A 15,142-nucleotide genomic window follows, 5' to 3' on the forward strand; every position below is an offset into this window, starting at 1 on the left:
TTGAGGAATCACAGCCTCACAATTTACACCAAGGCATTACGCTATGAATATAAGGTTACCAATCTATAGGTTTTTTACAAGGTACATTGTTTCCCATCTCCCCTCCACACTCCAAGATGTTGATGTAAGGAGACATAGTTCTGCAGATGATTATCAGTCTTCTATATGCCATACAGATTTGTGAAGATATGAAAATTATGGAGGATACCTGGGGGAAACCCTATACCCTGTCCAATATATCTTACACCAACACAAGATTTTAAGTGTCACAAGACCCAAACTTCTCTTCAAGCCTCACCATACTTACAACCACCTGCAACCAGCAGCCCATTAACCCCACAGAAGATGCAATAGTCATTGCATGGTTCTGAGCAGTTTATGTCTGAGCAGCTTAAGGATAAGGGGGAAATCCTTTAAAACCGAGATGAGAAGAACTTTTTTCACACAGAGAGTGGTGAATCTCTGGAACTCTCTGCCACAGAGGGTAGTCGAGGCCACAGTTCATTGGCTATATTTAAGAGGGAGTCAGATGTGGTCCTTGTGGCTAAGGGGATCAGAGGGTATGGAGAGAAGGCAGGTGCGGGATACTGAGTTGGATGATCAGCCATGATCATATTGAATGGCGGTGCAGGCTCGAAGGGTCGAATGGCCTACTCCTGCACCTAATTTCTATGTTTCTATGTTTCTATGTCAACGGCCTTTCAAAAGACGAGAGCCAGAGCTTCCACTGATTTTCACACTTTTCACATGAGCAATAAGGCTGTGCTAACCACTGATCTGGTTTAAATCAGCTGGCAGTATTAGCGGTTGCCTGGTTACCAACAAACCTAGTCTACATGTCTAATTTATTTAGAGCATTAAAATGTGAGTCTGTTTAGTGTCTCTCACGCACATTGTGTCTAAAGCAATGAAGCTGCTCTAAAGAGCAAAACTACATTTTGTACTGCTGGTCTGTGCCTTAAACAATGTGTCTGGCCTGACAGTGTTTATTCAGATACTGCCATATGTAGTTTTTGCGCCTCATGTGAGCTGTTATGGTGTCTGTTTACGATGTCTTGTTTATTCTTCTGTACAGCACTTTGGTCAACATTGGCTGTTTTAAAGTGCTTAACAAATAAAGTTGGATTGGATTGGATTGAGAGTGTTTATCAGATTAATGAATAATGTAATTACATTATTTGACTGATTTTCAAAGTAACATGTTGAATTAGTTTTTTCCTATACACCAATGATAGTTTGTAAAGACGATGGAAAAAACAAACCAAAAAGGATGGTTTGCTGTCTTCTCGTTACCATCCATAGGAATTTACTTGCACAAAATATCCTTTCCCTTCCAGTTTCACATATTAAAGATCTTGCATTTTATTGCATGGTAGCTAAGCATAGATTTACCCCATCCCCGCCCTATCCACCTTGCAGGCATGTCTACAGAGGCAGGGGGGGGTGCAGAGAGAGTGGGAGACAGAGACAGAGAGGGAGAGGCAGAGAGAGGGGACAGAGGGGGAGGGGGGGGGGGGGGAGAGGAGAGGGGGGGGAGAGGGGGGGGGGAGAAGGGGGGAGAGGGGGGGAGGGAGGATGAAGGGGAGGAGAGGAGAAGAGGGGGAGAGAAGGAGGACAGGGGGAGGGGGGGGAGGTGGGAGAGAGGGGGGGAAAATGGGGGGAGGGGGGAGATAGGACGGATGGGGGCGAGCGGGGATTGGGAGGAGAAAGAGGGGGAGGGGGGGGAGGAGGGGGGGGAGTTGGAGAGAGGAGGGGAGGGGGGAGAGGAAGGGGAGAGGAGGGGGGAGAGGAGGGGGGAGGGGGGGGAGGAGGCATCAGAAGCCCTCGGATGCCCAGCCAAATTACTCCAGAGACCTGGCGGGGAGGGCAGCTTTGCTTTGGGCGGGGCAGGGCAGAGCAAGGCAGGCAGCTGGCCGAGTGCAAGTCGACTACGAGCTGAAGTCGACAAAATGACTGCGAGTCGGAGTGGGGGGGGGGGGGGGGGGGGGCTTAACGTAAGTCGGCAGCGGCTTCAATCCAGAGCTGTGGGGGGTGGGGGGGGGGGGGGGGGGTGAGAGAGGGCGGCTGGAGTGCGGCGGGGGGGGCGGGGCGGACAGCCGGCCGAGCTCGAGTCACCTGCGAGTTGGGGGGGGGGGGGGGGGGTTAAAGTAACTCGCAGCTTGTGCTAAAAACAGTGCCCAGCAGGCTGCACTTTGGCCGCAAGGAGCAGCGCCATTGTGACGTCATCAGCTCGTTAGCTTTAAATAAGATCTCAAGATTTGTGAACAATTTTAATTAAAAACTTGGGAAATAATGAATCAAATTTTCAGATGAGGCGATTTTCGTGATCATGAGGTAAATCTCTTTCGGAATATGTAAAAATTTCACCGTTAGCGAGTAGTGTTTTCGAGGAGATGTGAATCACAGAAAAACACACAAACACACAAATACATCCACATCCAAGGTCAAAGTTTTATAAGTAGATAGATTGATGATGCAAGCAGTGTGAGCATTGTTAAATTTAATCTCTCCAGCACTGACAGCTGCATCTTGTCTAAAAGTCTAAATGTAAACACAAATAAACTATTAATACAGAAGATACCAAATAAAAACAGAGATGAAAATAGAAACAGTCCACATTTCACACCTAGGACCCTTCATCAGAACGGGAACATCAGAACTTAATCAGAATTTGGTCGCAAACTCTCTTCATTTTTACCCATCACTCAGTGCCCAGCAGTTGAGTTGCTGCTTTACAGCGCCAGAGACCCGGGTTCGATCCGGACTAGGGGTGCTTGTCTATACGGAGTTTGTACATTCTCCCCGTGACCTGCGTGGGTTTTCTCCGAGATCTTCAGCTTGGTCCCACACTCCAAAGACGTACAGATTTGTAGGTTAATTGCCTTGGTATAGAAAAAGTCAAATTGTCTCCCGTGTGTGTAGAGTAGTGCTGGAATCGCTGGTCGTGGTGGACTCGGTGGGCTGAAGGGCCTGTTTCCGCATTGTATCTCTAAACTAAACTAAAGGAAAGAAAATCACTCTACAATTGAAATTTAATTTGCTTTTTTCTTTCCTGATTTTGGCAAAGGGACTTGGCCCTGAAACAATAATTATATATCTTGCTGCAGATGCTTTCTAACAGATTGGTATTGACAGCATTTTACTCGATTTATTCCAAAAACTCTGAATTAACCTCTCCAGACTTCTACATCATTTCACCTTCCATTCCTTCATACTTATTAAAAATGTATTCTTTCGGCCATAACTTTTTATCAAATCTTTTGCCTGGAATCATCATATGAAGTGCATTTGGATGGGGTTTTTTTTCAGTGTAGGAACGCAATGTAAATGGGACTAGCTGATATTGTTGATGATTGTCAAATCAGCTGCGTGGAACTTGTGGATGTCTCAAAAAATTCATTGTACTCATGTTAAAATTATACAAGAAGTTGTGACATGAAGCAAAATTGGAAAGTGTATGTACAATGTCTTGTTTACCACACAGGGTCTGGATGGCAAGGATGGATTTGGCCCTCAAGGTTCTAAAGGAAGAAAGGTAACATGATCTGTACTGTTATAGTTTACTCTTGTAACAAGATAAGAATTCTTTCTTTTTATGTCATTGTGCCTCTATTCTGTAGCTGTGTAGCGTGTGAATTATTTATTTTCAATCGTGCTTTATTGTCACATGTGCAAAACGCGCAGTGAAATTCTTACTTCCATACAGTTCAGTAAAATATTGCCCTACCTAAGCACAATCATCGATTAGCAAAGTGTCTAGAAATAGTCCACTGAGACATGTGGATCGGCAAATCAAAATCCCGCTCCTCGCCTGTCCACCTTTGTGCCTCATGCAGCCGACTTTGAGGACAATGTAGAAAACATAGAAACTAGGTGCAGGAGTAGGCCATTCAGCCCTTCGAGCCTGCACCACCATTCGATATGATCATGGCTGATCATCCAACTCAGTATCCTGTACCTGCCTTCTCTCCATACCCCCTGATCCCTTTAGCCACAAGGGCCACATCTAACTCCCTCTTAAATATAGCCAATGAACTGGCCTCAACTATCTTCTGTGGCAGAGAATGCCACAGATTCACCACTCTCTGTGCGAAAAATGTTTTTCTCATCTCGGTCCTAAAAGACTTCCCCCTTATTCTTAAACTGTGACCCCTTGTCCTGGACTTCCCCAACATCGGGAACAATCTTCCTGCATGTAGCCTGTCCAACCCCTTAAGAATTTTGTAAGTTTCTATAAGATCCCCCCTCAATCTTCTAAATTCTATTGAGTACAAGCCGAGTCTATCCAGTCTTTCTTCATATGAAAGTCCTGACCCCAGGACTGTAGACTGGGGACTGTAGGCCAGTCCACAGTTGCTCTACGACTGGCTTTGCTCCTCACGTCCGTCATCACGGTTACATCCTCTCTGATCTCTAGTTTTCGGGGGATGAACCGGTGCTAAATCGAAGGCTTCCCCATTACAGGCCGTGGCCCACTGGGGGCTTCTGCCGTGTATCCCGCTGGGAACTTTGTGACTTCTATCCACTGTACTAGTTCCCACTGTCAATCTCATTTTGCCATTTTTCCTATTTAACATATGCAATTATAGAGCAACGAGGAATTTTAGTATTAATGTTCCAACATTTATAAAAAACATGGGTAATAATGAATCTATGTTAAAAATCCACTCTCAAAATAATTATGGTAAGAATCGCCTAAGTAACAGATTAATCAAAAAGTATGCATGAGATTAAAGAAAGGTCTCCCAGCCACAAATGAGTCTCCCTCTCTGGGGAGATTTTATTCATGACCAGAATCATAGAAAATTGGCCAATATATTTTCTTGTTTATCCATTAAAGGAATTACAAATTTAGCTGCATAAATATTTGATGTAACTTGATGATATCCCACTAATTTTATTTGACTACTTCTGATATTACAATCAGGAAAGTCAATCAGAACGTTTTAACTGCTACAGGATTTTGTTCATGTCTTCATGATCTAAATGGAAAAGGGGGCAGAAATGCCCATTATATTTTACTTTTTGTTCTGATTTTGGGCAGCTTCCTAAAATGGAGAAAATATTAATGCAATTCCAGTAATCCCACCTTTTTAAGACAGTGATGGTTTTGGTTAACTGCTTACCTAATTTCAGGCAACTGGAAACTATATTTTTGGTCTTCATTAGCATACATCCGATAGACATCCTTGTTGGGAAGTGGGCAAGAATGAGGAGCATCAGTTATTCATTTTCATTCAGATAATTTTCTCATGTTAGGAGTGTGGAAAGGATAAGTCCTGAGACTTCAACCCTGCTGTTCATGATGACACAAAGAACAGGGTTTACTTCATGGACTTTCAATACCACCCCTGCCTCTCTATCTACTGACCTCCCCAATGAGATCTGTAGAAGTTACATTTGGGATGCCATAATGTCCTAATATACAGATTAACATCAGAATACATCCCGGCAGTCTGTCTGTGATAGCCCTGGGGGCAATCAGGCAAACTTTCCAAAGATAAGTCATCCTGAACTATTTTAAACAACCAGACATCAGCTTAGCACGGTTTAGTAATGTTACATACAAGCTATTGACCACTTTTCTCCCTCTCCCATAGTTAGCTTTAGAGGGACCATATTCTTTGGAACTCATCGCCAATGTAACTAGAGCTAATAAAATCCATTCCAGCATAAGTAAATAAGAATTAATATCAATATAATATAATATTAATATAATATAATATAATATAATAAAAAATAAAATGATATGATATGATATAATATAAATATCAATATAAAAACCTGAAAGCAGAATAAAGGAACAAATGGAAGAGTACAAAGAAAGTGCGTTCACCCACTGAACATTTATGGTTGATCTACTAATAAAGAGTCAACAATACATATCAATTCATTCCATTCTTTAGCCCAGTATTGCTTTGTTTCAACACAAAAGTATAAATATATCAATTAATGATTTTATTTCCCTGCAGGGAGACAGAGGGACCCGAGGAATCATTGGCGTAAAGGTATCTTTGATGTTTAAAGTAATCTTACTTTAATACCTTTGCCTTGGATAATTTACTGCAGGAGATGAATTGTTCTTTGTGTCACATTTGTTGTCATGGTTTTAGGGAGAAGATGGAAAAGCTGCTCAAAATGGAGGAGATGGACCTAAAGGAATGAAGGGGAACAGGGTAGGAAGTTTACTGAAGACATTACATTCTTAAACCATGTTTAAAGGTTTAGTTTATGAGTTTTTTGCTATGTCTAAAAAGATTTCTATTTATTGTTGATAAACATTTAATGTTAAAGTTATTTAAGAAAGAACTGCAGATGCTGGAAAAATCAAAGGTAGACAAAAAAGCTGGAGAAACTCAGGCAGCATCTACAGAGCGAAGGAATAGGCGATGTTTCGGGCCGAGACCCTTCTTCAGACTGATGTCGGGAAGGAGGGGCAGGAAAAAAAAAAAGGAAGAGGCAGAGACAGGAGACTGTGGGAGAGCTGGGAAAGGGAGGGAAAGGAAGGATAAAGCAGGGACTACCTGAAATTGGAGGTCAATGTCCATAATGCTGGGGTGCAAACTACTCAAGCAAAATATGAGGTGCTGCTCCTCCAATTTGCGGTGGGACACACTCTGGCCATGGAGGACAGAAAGGTCGGATTTGGAATGGGAGGGGGAGTTGAAGTGCTGAGCCACCGGGAGATCAGGATGGTTATTGCGAACCGAGCGGAGGTATTGGGCGAAGCGATCGCCAAACCTGCGCTTGGTCTCACAGATGTAGAGCAGTTGACACCTGGAGCAGCGGATGCAATAGATGAGGTTGGAGGAGGTGCAGGTGAACCTCTGCCTCACATGGAAAGACTGCTTGGGTCCTTGGATCGATTCGAGGTAAAGCGACAAGTGTAGCATTTCCTACAGTTGCGAGAGAAAGTACCAGTGGAGGGGGTGGGAAGGGAAGAAATTGACCAGGGATTTATTAATTTACAAAATCTACCAATTTGTTACAGTTTTGGCATTAACAATGACATTTATGCAAACATACACAGGAAATGATTAATTTTGACTATCCATTCATTGATTATTCAGCTCAAGGCAAGAGTCTGATTGAAAGACTATCTTATCATTCCTTGGCTCCTCACCTATATAATATTCTTAAGGGATTTGGCAGGCTAGATGCAGGAAAAATGTTCCCGGTGTTGTGGAGTCCAGAACCAGGGGTCACAGTTTAAGAATAAGGGGTGGGCCATTTAGGACTGAGATGAGGAAAAACTTTTTCAGCCGGATTGTTGTGAATCTGTGGATTTCTCTGCCTCAGAAGGCAGTGGAGGCCAAGTCACTGGATGTATTCAAGAGAGTTAGATATAGCTCTTAGGGCTAACGGAATCAAGGGATATGGCGGAAAAGCAGGAACAGGGTACCGATTTTGGATGTTCAGCCATGATAGGAGTATAGGAGCAGGGAGGTTCTACTGCAGTTGTACAGGGTCTTGGTGAGACCACACCTGGAGTATTGCGTACAGTTTTGGTCTCCTAATCTGAGGAAAGACATTCTTGCCATAGAGGGAGTACAGAGAAGGTTCACCAGACTGATTCCTGGGATGTCAGGACTTCCATATGAAGAAAGACTGGATAGACTCGGCTTGTACTCACTAGAATTTAGAAGACTGAGGGGGGATCTTATAGAAACTTACAAAATTCTTAAGAGGTTGGACAGGCTAGATGCAGGAAGATTGTTCCCAATGTTGGGGAGGTCCGGAACAAGGGGTCACAGTTTAAGGATAAGGGGGGAAATCTTTTAGGACCGAGATGAGAAAAATATTTTTCACACAGTGGTGAATCTCTGGAATTCTCTGCCACAGAAGGTAGTTGAGGCCAGTTCATTTGCTATATTTAAGTTAGATGTGGCCCTTGTGGCTAAAGGGATCAGGGGGTATGGAGAGAAGGCAGGTACAGGATACTGAGTTGGATGATCAACCATGAGCATATTAAATGGCGGTGCAGGCTCGAAGCGCCGAATGGTCTACTCGTGCATCTATTTTCTATGTTTGTAAGTTTCTTTGTTCCTCTGAGCTCCTGGTGGTGTTGCATGGATGAGATTGTGCCTGAGCCATGGGTTTGTGGAGGTGATTTTGGTGCCAGGACGGTTCAGTCAGAACTTTGCTACATGCTCCCGATAGCCCTACCTGAAGTCCTCAAAGGGCAGAAACAAGAGGAGAGAGCAAAGGAGGAGCAAGGCTGGATTAAAGAGACACAAGCCACAGTCTTAGAATAAAGGGGAGGCCATTTAAGACTGAGGTGAGAAAAAATGTTTACACCCAGAGAGTTGTGAATTTGTGGAATTTCCTGCCACAGAGGGCAGTGGAGGCCAAACCACTGGATGGATTTAAGAGAGAGTTAGATAGAGCTCTAGGGGTAGTGGAATCAAGGGATATGGGGAGAAGGCAGGCATGGATTATTGATAGGGGACGATCAGCCATGATCACAATAAATGGTGGTGCAGGTTCAAAGGGCCGAATGGCCTCCTCCTGCACCTATTTTCTATGGTTCTATGTTTCTACACCCTTACACCCCCTCAGTATGTGCAGCCAAAATGTGTCTCAAAGCAGATTAATTTGAGGATTCCATAATACTGCCTCTGGAAATAAAGGGGTCATGAGTGGAGCAATGATGGACCACTTTGACACTACCTTGGGATAGTCTGCACAAGGTACCATGGTGTCGCACAGGTGTCTATCTGAGATCACCTGCATCAAGTACTGGAGACATCGCCATGCTTGCTAATTTAATGCATGAACAATTTCCAGACTCTCTGTGGTAACATAGAGCATAGAAAGCCACAGCACAAGAACAGTCCCTGGAGCCTACAATGCCTGTGCTGAACATTATGCCAAAAGCAATTCTTACCTGCATGCACAAAATCAATATCAGTCTATTCCCTGAATATCCACTTACTTGCCTATCCAAACGTCTCTTCAATGTCACAATCGTATCTGCCTCCACCACCACAACCTGCAGTGCATTCCAGATTTTGAAAAATCTTGAACCCACAATCAACCACATGTAGACCACCATTTCCTTCAGCCAGATTTTGAATTTTGGCAACACAGTACTAGTGGTATATTTTTCTTACCTAAGTCATGCACCTCTCTGTGACAGGGCCACCTGCTCTGCATGCCCGGCGAATGTTCACTCCAAGAAATTGGTCTGAGGCTTTACGATCAGCTGTGTAAATGCAACTCTCAATACTCGGAGAAAGATTAAAGCAAGACGTGAGGCTTTATGAATTCTACTCCTAACATATGAGAAAAAAATTGGGGAAATGATCTCAACCAGAAAGAAGTCAATGGCAACTGACTCACCAGCTAATCTGCCTCTCGCAGTAGTTTGTCATTTACTTCTGAAGACCAAAGTTGCCTTCATTTATTGAACAGCAGCATGTAATATTATCTGGTATTCCCGTTTTCTGGTGGGAAGCGTCAGAATCTCTGCCGGCAGGCCCACATTTGTTTTGAACTATTGCTACTCAGTTGCAGCATTAATAGTCACCTGGCTAAATTAACCACCTCTTGGAAGCATCGACCAAATGCATCCCGCATCAATCAGGATCTGCTTTACAATCTGCACTAATGACCTGGCTGTGAGCAGTTCATGACAATATTTATAATGATAATTTTGCTTTTGGCAAATGGACACATGACGATTTAGTTGGATGTTGGTCCCACACGTGCTGGAGAGGTGGGACTGGCATATAGGGTAATGGCAGCAATGATGCCTTGAGTCACACACAACAATTACCCTGTTATGCCAAAAATAAATGCTAACTATTTATCGGCCCAAATGATCACCCTCTCAGAATCTAAACCCGCCCAGTTAACTTGCAATCACCCTAATTTTAGATTATAACCTAATCAACAGAAACCTGTGTTAAAACAAGGAAAAAGAAAAAGAGAATAATTTTCTTACCAAGCCACTCTCTGGTTTTTTTTTTGCTTCTCTTCCTTTTGAATTGAGTGCAAGATCATCTTGTTTGCTGCTTCCTTACCAAGCCACTTACATAGCCAGTTGCTCCAGCATTTTGTGTCTACCTTTGATTTAAACCAGCACCTGCCGTTTTCTTCTACATATCTCCATGGCTCATGCATTCAGGAGGTCCAGCTTGGGAAAGGATAATACCCTGAGAATTAAAGGACGTTCCTTTAGGAAGGAGATGGGTAGGAATTTCTTATGCCAGAGGGTGGTGAATATGTTTAATTCATTTCCACAGATGGCTGTGGAGGCCAAGTCAGTGGATATGTTTAAGGCAGAGATAGGTAGATTCTTGATTAGTACAGGTGTCAGGGGTTATGGGGAGAAGGCAGGAGAATGAGGTTGAGAGGGAGAGATAGATCAGCCATGATTGAATGGTGGGGTGGACTAGAGGGGCCGATGGCCTACTTCTCCTCCCATCACATGAACTATAATCTTGCATTTAATTTTCCAGGCATAGAATTCACTTAATGGATTTTTTTAATGATACAGTAAACTGGCATCTGAAGAAGGGTCCTGACTGAAGGTTCACCAGACTGATTCCTGGGATGTCAGGACTTTCATATGAAGAAAGACTGGATAGACTTGGTTTGTACTCACTAGAATTTAGAAGATTGAGGGGGGATCTTATAGAAACTTACAAAATTCTTAAGCGGTTGGATAGGCTAGATGCAGGAAGATTTTTCCCGATGTTGGGGAAGTCCAGAACAAGGGGTCACACTTTAAGGATAAGGGGGAAATATTTTAGGACCGAGATGAGGAAAACATTTTCACACAGAGAGTGGTGAATCTCTGGAATTTTCTGCCACAGAAGGTAGTTGAGGCCAGTTCATTGGCTATATAAGAGGAGTTAGATGTGGCCCTTGTGGCAAAAGGTATCAGGGGGTATGGAGAGAAGGCAGGTACAGGATACTGAGTTGAATGATCAGCCATGATCATATTGAATGGCGGTGCAGGCTCGAAGGGCCGAATGGCCTACTCCTGCACCTATTTTCTATTTTTCATTGGTTTCTGTGACTTGAAATGTCATCTATCCATGTTCTTCAGGGATGATGTCTGGCCTGCTGAGGAGTTCCTCTAGACGTTGTGTTCTTTTGTGTGCAACCAACTGCTTTGATGAGCCTTGTATTTTACACTTTGTGTTCTGTTCCATACCATAAAGGCATGAATCATGGAAACTGACTCTTTGGTCCACTGAGTCTGCTCTAACCATCAAGTATTCATTGACACTATTCCTATGCCAATTCCATTTTTATTTTCCCCTCATTCCCATCATCTCATCCCAGATTCTTTCATTCACCCACAGGCACATATAATGGCCAATTAATAATAATAATAATAATAATAATAATAATAATAATAATAATAATAATAATAATAATACATTTTATTTATGGGCGCCTTTCAAGAATCTCAAGGACACCTTACAAAAATTTAGCAGGTAGAGGAAAAACACGTAAGGGGAATGAAATAAATAGAGACATGACTAGTACACAAAGTAAAGACAGAATTCAATTCAAAACACAATATGAGGCAATTAATGCACAGATGAAAAGGGAAGGGATGTGGGGCTAAGGATAGGCAGAGGTGAAGAGATGGGTCTTGAGGCGGGACTGGAAGATGGTGAGGGACACGGAATTGCGGATCAGTTGGGGGAGGGAGTTCCAGAGCCTGGGAGCTGCCCTGGAGAAGGCTCTGTCCCCAAAACTACGGAGGTTGGACTTGTGGATGGAGAGGAGACCAGCTGATGTGGATCTGAGGGACCGTGAGGGTTGGTAGGGGGAGAGGAGGTCAGTGAGATATGGGGGGGGCCAGATGGTGGAGGGCTTTGTAGGTGAGGATCAGGATTTTGTAGGTGATCCGGTGGGAGATGGGAAGCCAGTGAATTTGTTTGAGGACTGGAGTGATGCCATGCCAGGATTTGGTGTGGGTGATGAGTCGGGCGGCTGCGTTCTGGACCAGTTGGAGTCGGTTGATGTAGGTGGAGCGGATGCCAAGGAGAAGTGAGTTGCAATAGTCCAGTCGGGAGGAGATGAAGGCATGGATGAGTCTTTCAGCAGCGGGAGGTGTGAGAGAGGGTCTGAGTTTAGCGATGTTGCGGAGATGAAAGAAGGAGGTTTTAATGACATGGCGGATGTGAGGCTCAAGGGAGAGGGTGGAATCAAAGATCACGCCAAGGTTGCAGGCCTGGGGAGATGGGGAAATACCTAACAACTTTCACATCTTCGGGTCATGTGAGGAAACTACAATATCCAGAGGATATCCATGTTGCCATAGAGAGAACTGGTACATTACACATCGACAAGGCTGAACCCAGGTTCTAGATGCGGCACTTTCCAGCGCAGAGCTGCACCACTGTTGTACATAACTGGCACTCTGTAAAAAATGTTCCCCCTCATCTTTGCCGCATAAAAAATGAAATATATTTATGAGCCACACTTTGCATCCACCACCTGTTAGTGCTCTCAGTTCATCCTCTAAGTTCATCCTCTAAGTTCATCTAAGTATAGTCCTTTCCAACTCATTAACATTGCTTAGTGAGCATGATGATCGCCACATCATCTCTGGGCAGAGAGATGTGTGTTCTGCTGCTGCATCTGTTGCCTATGTTCTATTGTCCAAGTCAGGCAGTAAGGATTTTATTAAACACTTCTGAACTGATTTCATTCTACACAGATTATAGCATAATATACGAGATGTGTGCCATCTAGTGCTATCTCATGATAATACAGTGAAATATATTTTATCAAGCATTTCCTGAGATACAGAACTGAATGTAAATTGGTGAATAATTATAGAACCATATAGCATGGAAACAGACCCTTCAGCCCAGCTCATCCATGCTAACCTAGATGCCCCAAGCTAACCCATTTGCCTATGTTTGGCACGTATTCCTTTAAACATAGAAACATAGAAACATAGAAATTAGGTGCAGGAGTAGGCCATTCGGCCCTTCGAGCCTGCACCAGCATTCGATATGATCATGGCTGATCATCTAACTCAGTATCCCAACCCTGCCTTCTCTCCATACCCCCTGATCCCTTTAGCCACAAGGGCCACATCTAACTCCCTCTTAAATATAGCCAATGAACTGGCCTCAACTGCCTTCTGTGGCAGAGAGTTCCAGAGATTCACCACTCTCTGTGTAAAAAATGATTTTCTCATCTCGGTCCTAAAAGATTTCCCTCTTATCCTTAAACTGTGACCCCCTAGTTCTGGACTTCCCCAACATCGGGAATAATCTTCCTGCATCTAGCCTGTCCAACCCCTTAAGAACTTTGTAAGTCTCTATAAGATCCCCCCTCAATCTTCTAAATTCTAGCGTGTACAAGCCAAGTCTATCCAGTCTTTCTTCATATGAAAGTCCTGCCATCCCAGGAATCAGTCCGGTGAACCTTCCCTGTACTCCCTCTATGGCAAGAATGTCTTTCCTCAGATTAGGACACCAAAACTGTATGCAACACTCCAGGTGTGGTCTCACCAAGACCCTGTACAACTGCAGTATAACCACCCTGCTCTTATACTCAACTCCTTTGCTATGAATGCTAACATACCATTCGCTTTCTTCACTGCCTGCTGCACATGCATGCCTACTTTCAATGACTGGTGTACCATGACACCCAGGTCTCCCTGCAGCTCCCCTTTTCCTAATCGGTCACCATTCAGATAAAAGTCTACTTTCCTGTTTTTGCCACCAAAGTGGATAACCTCACATTTATCCACATTATACTGCATCTGCCAAACATTTGCCCACTCATCCAGCTTATCCAAGTCACCTTGCAGTCTCCTAGCATCCTCCTCACAGCTAACACTGCCTCCCAGCTTAGTGTCATCCGCAAACTTGGAGATGTTGCCTTCAATTCCCTCATCCAGATCATTAATATATATTGTAAATAGTTAGACTTAGACTTAGACTTAAACCCTCATGCTCCTCAATGAATCCAGCCCCAGCTCAAGCTCACAAACCCTGACATGGGCTTTGAGAAACTGGATGTACTTTCTTTGTGAATACTTATTCAGATACGAAGTATGAACGTACAGGTAATCATCCATTTATAAGATCTCCTCCAGAATAATGTCACGTGCTTGCACCTTTTAGGGCCATGCTGGTGATCCTGGTGATGTCGGTGAATCGGGACAGATTGGAATTACTGGGCAAAAGGTAGGACAATGGGATAGTTGATAGTTTGATTTTACATTTTCAATATGAAAGTTTGCCTTGGACAATTACTCCAAAGTTTTACGCGGGGGTAAATTATGCAATCAGTTGGTACAAAGCGGCAGGTTAATGCGGAACGCTGGCGCTGGTGCTGCCTCACATCGCTTGCAGCCCCCCAGAGCCGGTTTCGATCCCGACTACGGATGCTGTCTGAACGGAGTTCTCCCCATAACCACGTGGGTTGTCTTCGAGATCTTCGGTTTCCTCCCACATTCCAAAGATGTACAGTTTTGTAGGTCAATTAGCAAATGTATTTGTGTAAATTGTCCCTAGTGTGTGTAAGGTAGTGTTAATGTGTGGGGAGCGCTGGTTGGCGCGGACTCGGTTGGCCAAAGGGCCTGTTTCCGCTCTGTATCTCTACTTATAGTAATTATTTTTATAGTAATATAAAAAATAATCGGCCATAAAGAAACCTACGATATGTTCCTAATAAAACCAAGCAAATGCCAATAATTTTGCATTAGTTGTTAGGAAGTTCTTTTCACAGATGACTGGTTAGATCTCCACCTTGTCATTCTGTTAAATTGCCAGTGAATTGTCTGCTGTTACACTGAAAGTGTCTCTTTTTATTCATTCTAGGGCCCCAAAGGACCACCAGGCACAGCGATCATGGTACATAACCATGTTTGTAATAGGTTAGCCATGCTGACTTTAATTGATATATTTTGTTTAATACTTTTATAGTGTCTTAAATTTAACTATTTGTTTTCCAGAAATGTGATCTTATATCAGCTGTGCGAGAAAGCTGCTGTAAGTATCTTTTATATTTTAGTTTAGAGATACAGCGTGGAAACAGGCTCTTTGGCCTACCAGGTCCGTGCAGACCAGCGATCCCCGCACACTAACACTATCCTACACACACTATGGACAATCTTTACATTTACCAAGCCAATTAACCTCCAAACCTGTACATA

The 15,142-nt window shown here is 43.5% G+C and overlaps 1 protein-coding gene across 1 annotated transcript in view; it reads left to right on the plus strand.

The window, feature by feature from the left end:
• LOC129706616 (collagen alpha-3(VI) chain-like) overlaps positions 1 to 15,142 on the plus strand; it is a 132,531-nt gene that overhangs the window by 92,923 nt on the left and 24,466 nt on the right. The window contains exons 22-27 of the mRNA XM_055650971.1: positions 3,485 to 3,535; positions 5,973 to 6,008; positions 6,114 to 6,176; positions 14,109 to 14,171; positions 14,808 to 14,840; positions 14,942 to 14,978. Coding sequence (XP_055506946.1) covers positions 3,485 to 3,535; positions 5,973 to 6,008; positions 6,114 to 6,176; positions 14,109 to 14,171; positions 14,808 to 14,840; positions 14,942 to 14,978 — 283 coding nt within the window. The remainder of the gene's footprint in view (positions 1 to 3,484; positions 3,536 to 5,972; positions 6,009 to 6,113; positions 6,177 to 14,108; positions 14,172 to 14,807; positions 14,841 to 14,941; positions 14,979 to 15,142) is intronic.

This window comes from Leucoraja erinacea, chromosome 2 (genome assembly GCF_028641065.1).
Source record: "Leucoraja erinacea ecotype New England chromosome 2, Leri_hhj_1, whole genome shotgun sequence".
Lineage (NCBI taxonomy): Eukaryota > Metazoa > Chordata > Chondrichthyes > Rajiformes > Rajidae > Leucoraja > Leucoraja erinaceus.